Raw genomic sequence first — 12934 nt, 5'->3', positions numbered from 1 at the left:
GAGTAATTCCTGAGTGAGCCAGGAGTAACCCCTGTGCATTGCCAGGTGTGATCCAAAAAGCAAAAAATAAATAAATAAAATAAGATAAAATTAAAAAATAAAATAAAATGGTTCACCTAGGTACTGGAGAGATAGAATAGTGGGCAAGGTGCTTGCCTCGGATGCGACTCACCCACGTTTGATCCTCAGCACCACATATGGTCCCTAGAGCCCTGCAGGTATGTTCCCTGAGTGCAAAGCCAGGAGTAAGTTCTGAGCACTGCTAGGTGGGGCCCAAAACCAATAGCCCACCGAAAAAATACTTGAACTTGTTTAGCAAGTTTTGTTTTCCTTTTCAGCTTCTGTAAATATTACATAATGAGATCCATCTACCACCTAACTCCATGGCTTCACTAAGAATCTCTTCAGAATCAAACCACGTAAACCCCAGGTGCCCCAATGTTGGGCTGGGAGCTCTGGGGTCTTTCCGGAAAGGGGGCAGGCAACCTCTCCCCTCTCCCATCCTTCTGGCAGCCCTGGCAGCCCCACCCACCTCCCAAAACTGCTGCCATACTGACCCACCCACTGGGCCTGCTCTTCTGATCCAAGAACTAAATCGCCAAGGAGACGGAAGACAAACAGCTGAAATTCACAGACACACTGGTGCAAACTCTGGGGCACCCTTGGGAGGGAGGGACGGCTAAGTCCCCGCCCTGCCAAAGCCTGGGCAGCCGAACCGCCCCGCACTGCTGCCTCCATGTCATTGGCCTATGGCCTACCTCCACAGCTACACTAAGAATCTCTGCACTCATCCCAGTTCTTACAGACCCTGAAGTTTCTGGACTTCACAGTATCTTCAGATTCCACAGTTCTGAAATTCCAGTTGGAGCAAATCCAATTAAATGGGAAAGTAGCATAGAAGACAACTAAACTTAACAAATAAAACACAGTAACATAAAAGGCTCAACTAGAGACAGTTTAATAGATTTTCCAAAGACTTTACAACCCTGTGGTGAGATATAATAATTTTCACAAATTTTGTTTTACTAAAGTTTTTTGGTTTTTTTTTTTTTGCTTTTTGGGTCACACCTGGCAATGCACAGGAATTACTCCTGGCGGTACTTGGAGACCATATGGGATTCTGGGAGTCGAACCCGGGTTGGCCACGTGCAAGGCAAACACCCTACCCACTGTGCTATCGCTTCAGCCCCTTTACTAAAGTATTTTTTCACCAGGTGTGACCCAAAAAGCAAAAAAAAAAAAAAAAGTTTGCTTAACAGCAGAGCCTGGCAAGCTACCCGTGGTGTACTCGATATGCTAAAAACAGTAACAATGACAGTCCTCATTCCCCTGACCCTGAAAGAGTTCCCAATACCCCCAAACCCCAATACGCCATCAGGCTACACTAGCACGTGACAGGGACAAATGGAGATGTTCCCGGCGCCCACCTGAGCAAATCGATGAATAATGGGATGATAGTGACAGTGATACAGTGATATTTTTTATTATTCCTTTAGCCATTTGGTTGAAACAAGCAATGTAAGGCAAATTATTGTGTGTCTGCCTGGGGAATAGGATTGGGGGGGTGGTTGGGAAAATGGGGACAATGATAGACAGTGGGTCACTCAGGTGGTGGGATTGGTGTTGGAATGTCAAAAGCCCATAATAACTATATTATCAGTAACCTTGTAAACCATGGTGTTTAAATAAGGTAAAATAAAATATTATTGTCTAGTTCTCCCTCTCGGAGAACCCGGCAAGCTACCAAAAGCATCCTGCCCACACAGCAGAATCTGGCAAGCTCCCCGTGGCATATTCAATATGCCAAAAACAGTAACAATGCTGGGTCTCATTCCCCTGACCCTGAAAGAGACTCCAATGCAGCACCATTGGGAAGGACAAGTAAAGAGAGGCTGTTAAAATCTCAGGGTTAGGACAAATGGAGACATTACTGGTGCCTGCTCGAGCAAATCGATAGTCAACGGGATGACAGTGATACAGTGAAAATAATATAAAATAAAATAAAATGGCAAGTTTACTGGGACAAAAGTACATACTGTGATTAACCTCTCACATCTATTAGAATGACTATCATAAAAAGAAAAAATAGCAAATATTGACTTGGTACACTATTATAAGGAAATGTAAAATGGTATAGTCACTGTGGGAAATAGTAGGGTGGTTCCTAAAATAAGATAAAAATAAAGGGCCAGGAAAAATATATTAGAAAAAGAAGAAATGCAATAAACACAAAGTGTTGGGACAGAGAGATGGCTCAGAGATCACTGAACTCAGGCTTCGCACACAGGAAGCCCAGTTTCAATCCCTAACACCATATGGCCCCCTGCGCACCACCAGAAGCAGCCTCTGAGTTCAGAGCCCAGAGTTGCCCCAGAGCACCACCAGTTATGACCAAACATTTAAAAAAGCAAATAATTTTTAATTAACAAAAACTAAAAATAGAGGGCCAACAAGATAGCTCAAAGAGCTCATGCCCATGTTTTGATTATATCCAGGCTTGATTCCCAGCACCCGTACTACCTGTGTTAACACGTTGATATAACACCATCCCTACCCCTGCTCTACACTGCTGGATGTGGCCCCAAAACATAATATAGAGGGGCCAGAAAGATAGTACAGTGAGTAAGGTACTCATTGAGGCTGACCCGAGTTTGGTCCCCAACACCATCTGTGATTCCCTGGATTCTACCAGGAGTGATTCCTAAGTAGAGAGCAAGGAGGAATCCCTATGTTAGGAAAGATGAAGTCATGAAATGTGCACATAAGCGGATTAACATGGAGAGTATCATGCTAAGTGAAATGTGTCAGAGAGAGAGGGACAGACATAGATTGACTGCACTCATTTGTGGAATAAAAAAGTAACATAATGAGAGACTAACACCCAAGGATAGTAGAGATTAGGGCCAGGAGTATCGCTCCATGGCTTGGAAGCCGGCCTCACATACTGGGGGAAATGACAGCTGAGATAGAGAAGGGAACACCAAGTAATGATGCTCAGGATGGGAGATGTGTGCTGAAAGTAGACTATGGACCAAACATGATGGCCACTTAGTACCCATATTGAGAACCATAACAACCAAAAGAGAGAGTAAAAGGGAATGTGCCTGTCACAGAGGAGTTGTGGGGGTGGGGGGAATGGGATGGGGGTGGCTGGAGGAATTTTGGGAACATTGATGGTGGAGAATGGGCACTGGTGGGGGGATGGGTACTCAATCATTATATGACTGAAATGTAATCACAAAAGTCTTTAAATCATGACTGGAGCAATGGCACAGCGGGTAGGGCATTTGCCTTGCACGCAGCCGACCCGGGTTCAATTCCCAGCATACCATATGGTCCCCTGAGCACCGCCAGGGGTAATTCCTGAGTGCAAAGCCAGGAGTAACCCCTGTGCATTGCCAGGTGTGATCCAAAAAGAAAAAAAAAAGTTTGTAAATCTGTAACTATATCTCATGGTGATTCATTTTTTAAAGTTTTTTTTAAAATAAATAAATTTTTTTTAAAAAGGAGGAGGGGACTGGAGCGATAGCACAGCGGGTAGGGCGTTTGCCTTGCACGCGGCCGACCCGGGTTCGATTCCCAGCATCCCATATGGTCCCCTGAGCACCGCCAGGGATAATTCCTGAGTGCAGAGCCAGGAGTAACCCCTGTGCAGAGCCAGGTGTGACCCAAAAAGCAAAAAAAAAAAAAAAAAAGAGGAAGCCCTGAGCACCGCTAACTATGACCCCTGCAAAACCCAAAAGCAAAAAACACCTCAAGGGCTGGCACAATAGTCCAGCAGGTAAGGCTCATGCCCTGAACACGGTCGACCCAGGTTCAATCCCCAGCATACCATATGGTCCCCCTAGCACTACCAGAAGTGATTTCTGAATGCAGATCCAAGAGTAACTCCTGAACATCACCAAGTGTGACCCCCCCAAAAAAAATTCTGAATTATTGAACTGGGGCTGTAGCCCAAATAGTAAGTACATATGCCCAGCATATAGAGACCCCCAAGTTTAAGTTCCAGCATTACATGGATCCTTGGCACTGCTGGGTGTTGCCTAGTGACCTTCAAGCACCTCCAAGTTTGACCCTCATAACCAATAAGAAAATTAGTTTCCCCTGTTCTAGAATCTTATGAAAGAGAATCTTTAAGTAACTGTTCTTCTGTGTCAGGATTCTTTCATCCAGTATGTTTTTGAAATTCATTCATGTTATGTGTGCCAGTCATTTGCACATTACTAAATTATACTCCATCATATAAATATACCAATTTATCTATCCAACTTATTGACCCTTGTACTGTTTTATGCTCTTGGCTATTACACGCAAAGGTTCTGTAAACATCTACATGTAAGTCTTTTCAAAAATATGTCTTTTCTTTTTGTCCCATATATTGTATTTTTTGGCTCCTCCTTTCATATCTCTTTGGAGTTAACTACAAGAGCTGCTGGCCTTTTTGGGTGTGGGGGGTACTCTGGGAACCATGTGGCACTGAAGATCAAACCTGGGGCTCCGGCATGCAAAACATGCACCCCACCCTTCAAACTACCTCTTCAGTCTTTTATTAATATTTAACTATATTCTGTTGCATTATTTTTACTGATGGACTGTTGCAATAGCACAGCAGGTAGGTTCGATTCCTACATCCCTCTCAGAGAACCCAGCAAGCTACCGAGAGTATCTTGCCCACACGGCAGAGCCTGGCAAGCTACTCGCGACATATTCAATATGCCAAAAACAGTAACAAATCTCACAATGGAGACGTTACTGGTGCCCGCTTGAGCAAAATCAATGAACAATGGGACGACAATGCTACAGTGCATTTTTATTGAGATAAAATTTGTATAATATTAAGTCAGTAAAGTTTAATTGTACAATTCAGAAGTTTTTCATGCATTCCCTTGTACCTCCATACTCTGCACCCCCCTCTTCCACTAGGTGATCTTCTCTCAACCAGCCCCGCTGACATGCCCCACTTCCAAATCTCCTACTGCAGCCCTGATCTTGCCTTATGCTCACAACTCTGGTATTTGATACGGAAGGACATCTCCACCGAGACATTTATTTTTATGTAGGAGTACAGCTATTTATTCAGTCATTGATTAAGCTGATTGAACTGGGCATGAACTCCACATTACTTTTTTTTAAATTTTTTAATTGGTTATCTGTGAGATAGACCATTACAAAGCTGTTCATAATTGGGTTTCAGTCATACAATGATCCAGAACCCATCCCTCCACCAGTGCACATTTCCCACCACCAATGTCCCCCATCTCCCCACCATCATCCCAGAACCCCCCCGCCCCCTACCCCCAGCCTCCCTCTATGGAAGGCACTTTCCTTGCTCTCTCTCTCCTTTTCCTTTTGCACATTATGGCTTGCAATACAGGTTCTAAGAGGTCATGGTATTTGTACGGGGCATTTGGTATTTTTTTCAAAATGATAAGGCTGGAGTAGCTTTTCAATTGGATGGCAGTTTTGGAGTGTAGATGTCACTGCCAGAGCTTCTGGCAGTACAGGGAGGTGGGGGAAGGTAGCCCAACCCAATCTCGAGAAAGCCTGGAGATTTCAGTCACAAAGCCCACATACCAAAATTTTCATCAGATTATATCTTGGTGAGGTCCGTCCTGAAACAATAGAGTCAGGCTAGAATATGACGGTGATTTTAGATTGTGGAAGCAAGAGGCTGGCTGGGGCTCTTCTTGGGTGGGCACAGGCCAACCCACCCCTCTCCGATTTACATCGATCTGTTCAGCCATCTGCGGGTCTGAGCTTAACTGCAGCTTTTGATCTCTTTCAAGATTTACTTATGGGTCTCTGAAGCAGGGCTGGAGATTTCCGTCACAACACCCGAATACCAGAATTTTCAACAGGTTATATCTTGGTGAGGCCCATCCTGAGACTGTGGATTCAGGCTAGGGGTATGGCAGCGATTTTGGGTTGTGGAAGCAAGTGGCTGCTGGGGGCTCTGTTTGGGTAGGCCCCAGGCCAACCTGCCCCCTCCCATTAACCCCAGTATGTTCAGTCATGCACGGGTCCAAGCTTAATTGCGGCTTTTGATCTCTTACGAGATTTATCTATAGGTCTCTGAAATAAGACAATAAATGAGTTTGTATAGCTGAGCAGGAGGTGGTTTATGGGCGTGGTTCCCACATGCCTAACTTTTGGCCGTTTAATTTCTTTGTAAACTTGGTCCCAAGTTGTTGGGGTCCGGCCAAAGGCACAGTGGCAATTTTGGGGTGTCAGGAAGCCTGAAGGCACTATCAGGCTGCTGATGCACTCACCTCACAGGTACAGGTTGACATATTAGCGGTACCATACTCTGGAAATATTTCAACGTAATTCTTAACAAGTCTCTAGCCAACCTGATTTTCCCTCCAGAACTACTCCTTCTCCAAGCTTTCCCATCTCAGTGACTCAGGTCACAAACTTAGAACTTAGTCACTTCCTTCCTAGCAGTGTGCCATTGGTATATATAGCTCTGTGTCTACATATAGCCTTGGCCTCCTTCCTGTCCACAGTTATACGTCACTGCTCTCATGAACAGCATCCTACTAAGTGATCCTGCTTCCCATGGAACCGCCAGTGGAATCATCTTCCAAAAGCATCAACAGGGCCAGAGAGACAGTACAGTAAGGAAGGGGATTACCTTGCATGCAGCTAACCCAGGTTTGATCCCCAGTGCCCCATATTGTCCCCCAAACCCCACCAGGAGTGACCCCTGAACACAGAGCCAAAAGTAAGCCCTAAGCACTGCTGGATGTGGCCCAAAGGCAAAAAAAAAAAAGCATAAACAGACCATGTCATTCTCCTGCATCACATCCTCTAACAGACCACCTACAGAGAAGGAGTCCCTCTTTCTGATCTACAAAAACCCTCCCCATAGCTTGTAGTTCTGAAATATCATTTCCCACTAAAAGTAGCCAGGACTTCTGCCAGGAGCTGTTTCCAAGTCAATGACAAGAAATGTACTAAATGAGCCAGAAATATTTTGTCAGAATAGAAAACATCATGGAACCTATCGTTGACGACTCTTGAGTCATGTCAAAAGAATTCAAAGGACAAACCAGGGGCTGGAGAGATAGCACAGCGGGTAGCGCGTTTGCCTTGCACGCAACCGACCTGGGTTCAAATCCCAGCATCCCATATGGTCCCCTGAGCACTGCCAGGGGTAATTCCTGAGTGCAGAGCCAGGAGTAACCCCTGTGCATCGCCAGGTGTGACCAAAAAAAAAAAAATCAAAGGACAAACCAAAGAGATAGATACTGAGCAAAGGCAAGACAATTTTGAGTCTTAACATAATAATTTCAGTGAGCTAAACTATCAGATAGACTGCAATCCGTGAGTTTATAATGATGCTTGAAAAATAAAATAGGTTATTTTTATTTTACTTTTATTTAATTTATGTATTTAGTGTTTGGGCCACACTCAGCAATATTCAGGGCCTATTCCTGGCTCTGAGCTCAGGGTTCACCCATGGCAGGGCTTAGGGAACCATATGGGATGCTGGGGACCAAACCTGGGTTGATCACATGCAAAGCAAATGTCCTATCCACTGTACTATTGCTCTGGCTCCAAAATAGGTCATTTTAAAAGGTGATAACAAATTCTTTAAGTGCTATTAATTATGAGGCAGAGAAATTAGGTATTAGCTCTCCCTTTTCTACATTAGTGGGATCACTGGCAAACAAATAATAGAGGAAGTATATCTTAGGAAGGTGGGGCTGTTCTCAAAGGCTATTTGGGGCTCGGTGTTCAGGAGTGAGTGACATTTGGTGGTGCTTAGAGAACTATATGCAATGTCCTGGATTTTAACAAAGGTCTCAGCCACCATGAACACATGCAAAACAAGTGCCTTACCCCCAGCACTGTTTATCTGGCCCCTGTGTCTCTTTATAGAGATACTGTGACTTCTGTATAGAAAGGAGATTAGAATTAGAACACCATCATGTGGGGCTGGAGAGACAATACCGTGGGTAGGGCAGACTATCATTTGCACTCAGGTGTTACTCCTGGCGGGACTCAGAGACTATAAGGGGTGCTGAGGATTAAACTGGGGTTGACTGTGTGCAAGGCAAGTGTCATACCCACTGTACTATTGCTCCAGCCACTCTACTCTCTAGTCTTGCCAAAGGAATCTGAGCATATGTCCAGTCACATCTCTAGATCTGGGTGCTAATTTGCAGGAAATAGAGTGGACAGAGGAACAATTCGAATATGGCAACCCACATTCAAATATGCAGAAAAAAATTTGGGGGGATGGAGGATTGGGTAGAGTCCTTAGAGAGTTACTTGGAGGTGACTGGGCAGTGCAGGATGGTGGAGACCAAAGACGTTTGCCCTCTGAGGCTGGAGAGATAGGACAGTGGAAAAAGCACTTGCCTTGCATGTGGCCGCACCACCAGGAGTAGTTCAAAAGGGGGGAAATGGGGCTGGAGCAATAGTATTGCAGATAGGGCATTTGCCTTGCACACGACCAACCTGGGTTCGATTCCCAGCATCCCATATGGTCCCCCAAGCACCTCCAGGAATAATTACTGAGCGCATGAGCCAGGAGTAACCTCTGTGAATCGCTGGGTGTGAGCCAAAAAGAAAAAAAGGGGGGGGGGGAGTTGTCTTCTAATAATTGGGCCAACCAAATTAAATAGAATTAGAGTATGTTTTTGTGTTTTATATCATGATTTTAAATATATATCTCAACTGGTGTATAGCATATAATCTTGAGGTAGGAAGTCAGGTAGGAGATCCCTAGCAATAAATTTCAGGGAGAGAAAGACAGCTATAAAATGACCAAGAAATGGGCTGGAGCGATAGCACAGCGGGTAGGGCATTTGCCTTGCACGCGGCCGACCTGGGTTCAATTCCCAGCATCCCACATGGCCCCCCGAGCACCACCAGAAGTAATTCCTGAGTGCAGAGCCAAGAGTAACCCCTTTGCACTGCTGGGTGTGACCCAAAAAGAAAAAAATAAAATAACCAAGAAATGTTTGCAAAGACAATATATATTGTGAAAAAGATTGTTACCCTGGGTGCTGAGCAGAGAGTATCAGAGGATAAAATATATGCCTTGCTTGTGGCCAGCCCCAGTTTGATTCCTGGCAACACATATATGGGGAATATGCTGACCCCAACCAAAAGTGATCCCTGAGCACAAAATAAGGAGTAAACCCTGAGCACAACAGAATATGGTCCAAAGCAGCAGCAGCAGCAATAAGAGCAGCAACACCAAGGTTTCCCCTGGGTCCAGCTCAGAGCCTTACCTTGAGGGCACTGGCAGTTAGGAATGGCACCTGAGGGGCTGGAGCGATAGCACAGTGGGTAGGGCGTTTGCCTTGTATGCGGCCGGCCCGGGTTGGATTCCCAGCATCTCATATGGTCCCCCAAGCACCGCCAGGAGTAATTCCTGAGTGCAGAGCCAGGAGTAACCCCTGTGCATCACTGGGTGTGACCCAAAAAGCAAAAAAGAAAAAAAAAGAATGGCACCTGATAAGGCAAGGGACCAACTTCCTATTCGTTTCCTTTGGCTCAAACTTAAGGCAGTTTGGTAGAAACAAACCAAACACCCCCAAAATCAGTTTCCCAAAGCAGTAAAGTGCACTCCGTCCTGGAGTGGACCCCTTCCGGGCTCATGATCTATTCTCTATCCTCTTTGCCTAGCCATCTTCCATCTATCATCCTCTCTCCATCCTCTGTCTATCCACCCTCTGCCTCTATGTGCCATCTGGCTAGCCAGACCCTATCTCTGCAGCCTTGATTCCCCTGGAGTTGCCTGTGCTTCCTTTAGGATATGACTTTCCTTTACTTGTGGGACTCTCTTCTCTCATATTTTCCAAATGCACCAATTTTTCTTCACTTTGCAGACAGCCTGAACCTTGGTGGAGATTGGATCTGGTTTCTTTTGCCAGCTCTGAGATTTCCAGTCACCCACCCCATTGACAACTACACAGCTACAGAAGATGGTGGAGAGTTATTAAGCCTTGTACGTAATCATTGGACTAGTTTTTCAAAAGGATCTACAGAAAAATTAAATAAACTATCGAAACAAAATATATCTCTTAGGGGCTGGAGCAATAGCACAGAGGGTAGGGCATTTGCCTTTCACGTGGACGACCGGGATTCTATTCCCAGCATCCCGTGTGGTCCCCTGAGCACTGCCAGGAATAATTCCTGAGTGCATGAGCCAAGAGTAACCCCTGTGCATCGCTGGGTGTGACCCCCCCAAAAAAAAGATAAAATATATCTCTTAGCCTCTAACTAAGGGGTTGGCAAACTTCTTTGGTTTGGCAGGGCCACATCTGGCGATACTCAGGGAGTCACTCGCTCAGGGAACCATCCTGTGTGCTGGGATTGAACCCGGGTCGGCCGTGAGCAAGGCAGTATACTCGCTGTTCCATCTATCTCTCCCAGCCTGGCAAACATTTTTTAAAAGGTCAAACCAAGGATATTAAGTGGATATTTATATAACATTTCAAGTATAACGACTTCAAAATGTCTCAAGGACAAACCCCTGCGTTGCGACTCTCGACGGTCCAGGAAAATCCTTGGATTCGGGGTCCCAGGAGGTTCCGCCTGGCTCTCTTCGCCTAAGCCTAAGCCGCTGCTCCACTCCCAACGCCAGCTGCAAACGCCCTTTGGTCTCCTAGCAACAGGGGACGCAACCGCCCTCGCTCCGCCCCTGTGTACCCGAGAGCGAGCGCGCAGGCGTGTCAGGAGTCCACCGACACGCTCAGAGAGGAAGGGTAGGATCTAGGCTCCTCCCCCAAGCCTGTGTGCAGACCCTTACACCCCGGCCTCCACCACGCCTTTGTCACCCTCCAGACTGAGGGCAGAAATAGCATCACCTGGGAGACAGAAATACACATGCTGACCTCAGCCAGAAGTAGGGTGTGCATTTGCGGGGAGACCGGGGAGGGCGTGGGGTGCACACCAGTCCTGACTGCGGGGGAGCACTCTGGGCAGTGCCAGGGGGACTGTCTACAGTGCCGTGTGTGCACAGCAAGAATGTTTTTTTTTTTTTGGAAGAGTATTTCTTTTTAGATGTGGAGAGAAGTTGGGGCCACACCCAGCGATGCTCAAGGTTTACTCCTGGCTCTCTGTAGCCAATAATTACTCCTGATGGTGTTCAGGGGACCGTATGGGATACAGGGCACTGAACCCGGATCAACCACCGCATGCAAGGCAAACTTCCTACCCGCTGTACTAGCTCTGGCCTGGCAGGGTGGGAATCTTAGTCCTTGTATTATTACTCTGGTCAAGGCGAGGCCTTTTTCACAAGGCCCCAGGAGGTCCCCACTAAGGTTCAAGCCTTGCTTTTACAGTCCAAATAAGGCAAACAAACAAAGGAAAAGTAAAAACAAAAAACAAAACCTACTTGAAACCAGGAACTCCTTACAGGTAGCACTTTTAATGGTGCGGGTAAAAAGTCGCCTTCACGATATTAGAAGGAAGTTCCCAAAGCTGAGTTCCCTGTGCCCAGTAGAGTCAAAATGTCCACCCACAGTCAGCCCAGAGTGGAATGGATCACTGACCTCAGATTCCTGCTTTCAAAACCGGTGGGGAATCTGGGGAGGACGATTTCCACTCTCCTCCGTAAGCAGATTGCTTAGGAACAAGGCAAGGAGAGGGTGCTAAGGAGGGGTGCGTGGGCCTGCCGTGACAAGCCAAGCGGCAACTTAAACAAGGGATGCAGCCCCTTAATCCAACTCAACCGCTCCCAGGAAGCAGACCCCTGTGTATTTTTGGTGTTTGGCTTGGTTTGGGGCCACACCCGGTGGTGCTCAGGGCCTAGTCCTGGCTCTGAGTTCAGGGATCCCTCCTGGCAGGGCTCGTGAACCACATGCATGCTGGGGATGGAACTGGAATTGGCTGTGCACCAGGCAGGCTCTGTACCCACTCCACTGTGCTGCCTCTCTAACATCCCATGTCTGTTTTAAACCCCAAAGTGAAGTTCCTTTGACTATTAAGACAGTGCGCTGGATCGATAGCACAGCGGGTAGGGCATTTGCCTTGCACGCGGCTGACCCGGGTTCGATTCCTCCGTCCCATCAGAGAGCCCGGATACCAAGAGTATCCCGCTTGCACAGCAGAGCCTGGCAAGCTACCCGTGGCATATTCGATATGCCAAAAACAGTAACAATGTCTCACAATGGAGACGTTACTGATGCCAACTTGATCAAATTCGATGAACAATGAATGGGATGACAGTGCTACTAAGACAGTGAATGAATCCTCCTGAGAGAAGTTCCCAGGTGGGGAGCTTCAAGTCTGGTAAATTCCCTTCATCTCCGTCTATTTTTAGAAACTGCACACCTTAAGTTCTCCATGATAACAATGGCCCATATGAATAAACACATCCCAGTCTTTGAAGAATCAGTCAACTTCCCTGGGAATTATTAAAGAGAAACTGACTTGCCAGAGAGTCCCACATTTCAAGAAAATAAATGAATTTTTTATAACAAGGAAAAAAATAACAAGATGGAGGTAACAATTTCAAATAGCAGACAACTCAAAATTTACACTTCTAGAATTCCATGCCATTATGTAGATAAACCTTGAAAATATGACACACAAATGAAAAAGAGTCCATCACAAGACTGTTACAAAATACACATATTGTATTGTTCAGAAATTCACACCAAAAGCTAGAAAACTGCCTTGAGAATTGGGAAAACACTGTTATAATCTTCTAGCCGACTCAGCTGAGCTCATGTTCCAGAACTGTTCCATCCCCACAAAGGCAAGAGCTGTTTTGCAGAATATCTGATGGGTTTGGGGCGTTTGCAGGCAGCTGGCAGGAGAACACAGAAGCAGAAATTCCCAAGCGTGTTACTTCGCAAAGCAGGGTCTGGACCACCTCAAGGACATGAACCCATCTGGAGGACGGTCCCAGGTTACCAAGATTACCAATCGAGACGAGGACCATCTCCAGGACAGGCTGAATGCACCCCAT

At 46.2% G+C, this 12934-nt stretch overlaps 1 protein-coding gene across 1 annotated transcript in view; it reads right to left on the bottom strand.

Moving 5' to 3' along the window:
* The window catches only part of SPATS1 (spermatogenesis associated serine rich 1), a 72490-nt gene extending 59556 nt beyond the window's left edge, over nt 1–12934 (bottom strand). Inside the window, exons 1-3 of the mRNA XM_055136689.1 lie at nt 12889–12934; nt 10771–10826; nt 10491–10624 (exon numbers count right to left, since the gene is read on the bottom strand). Coding sequence (XP_054992664.1) covers nt 10491–10624; nt 10771–10826; nt 12889–12934 — 236 coding nt within the window. The remainder of the gene's footprint in view (nt 1–10490; nt 10625–10770; nt 10827–12888) is intronic.

Source organism: Sorex araneus, chromosome 4 (assembly GCF_027595985.1).
Source record: "Sorex araneus isolate mSorAra2 chromosome 4, mSorAra2.pri, whole genome shotgun sequence".
Lineage (NCBI taxonomy): Eukaryota > Metazoa > Chordata > Mammalia > Eulipotyphla > Soricidae > Sorex > Sorex araneus.
This window is presented reverse-complemented; position numbering and strand designations above follow the sequence as displayed.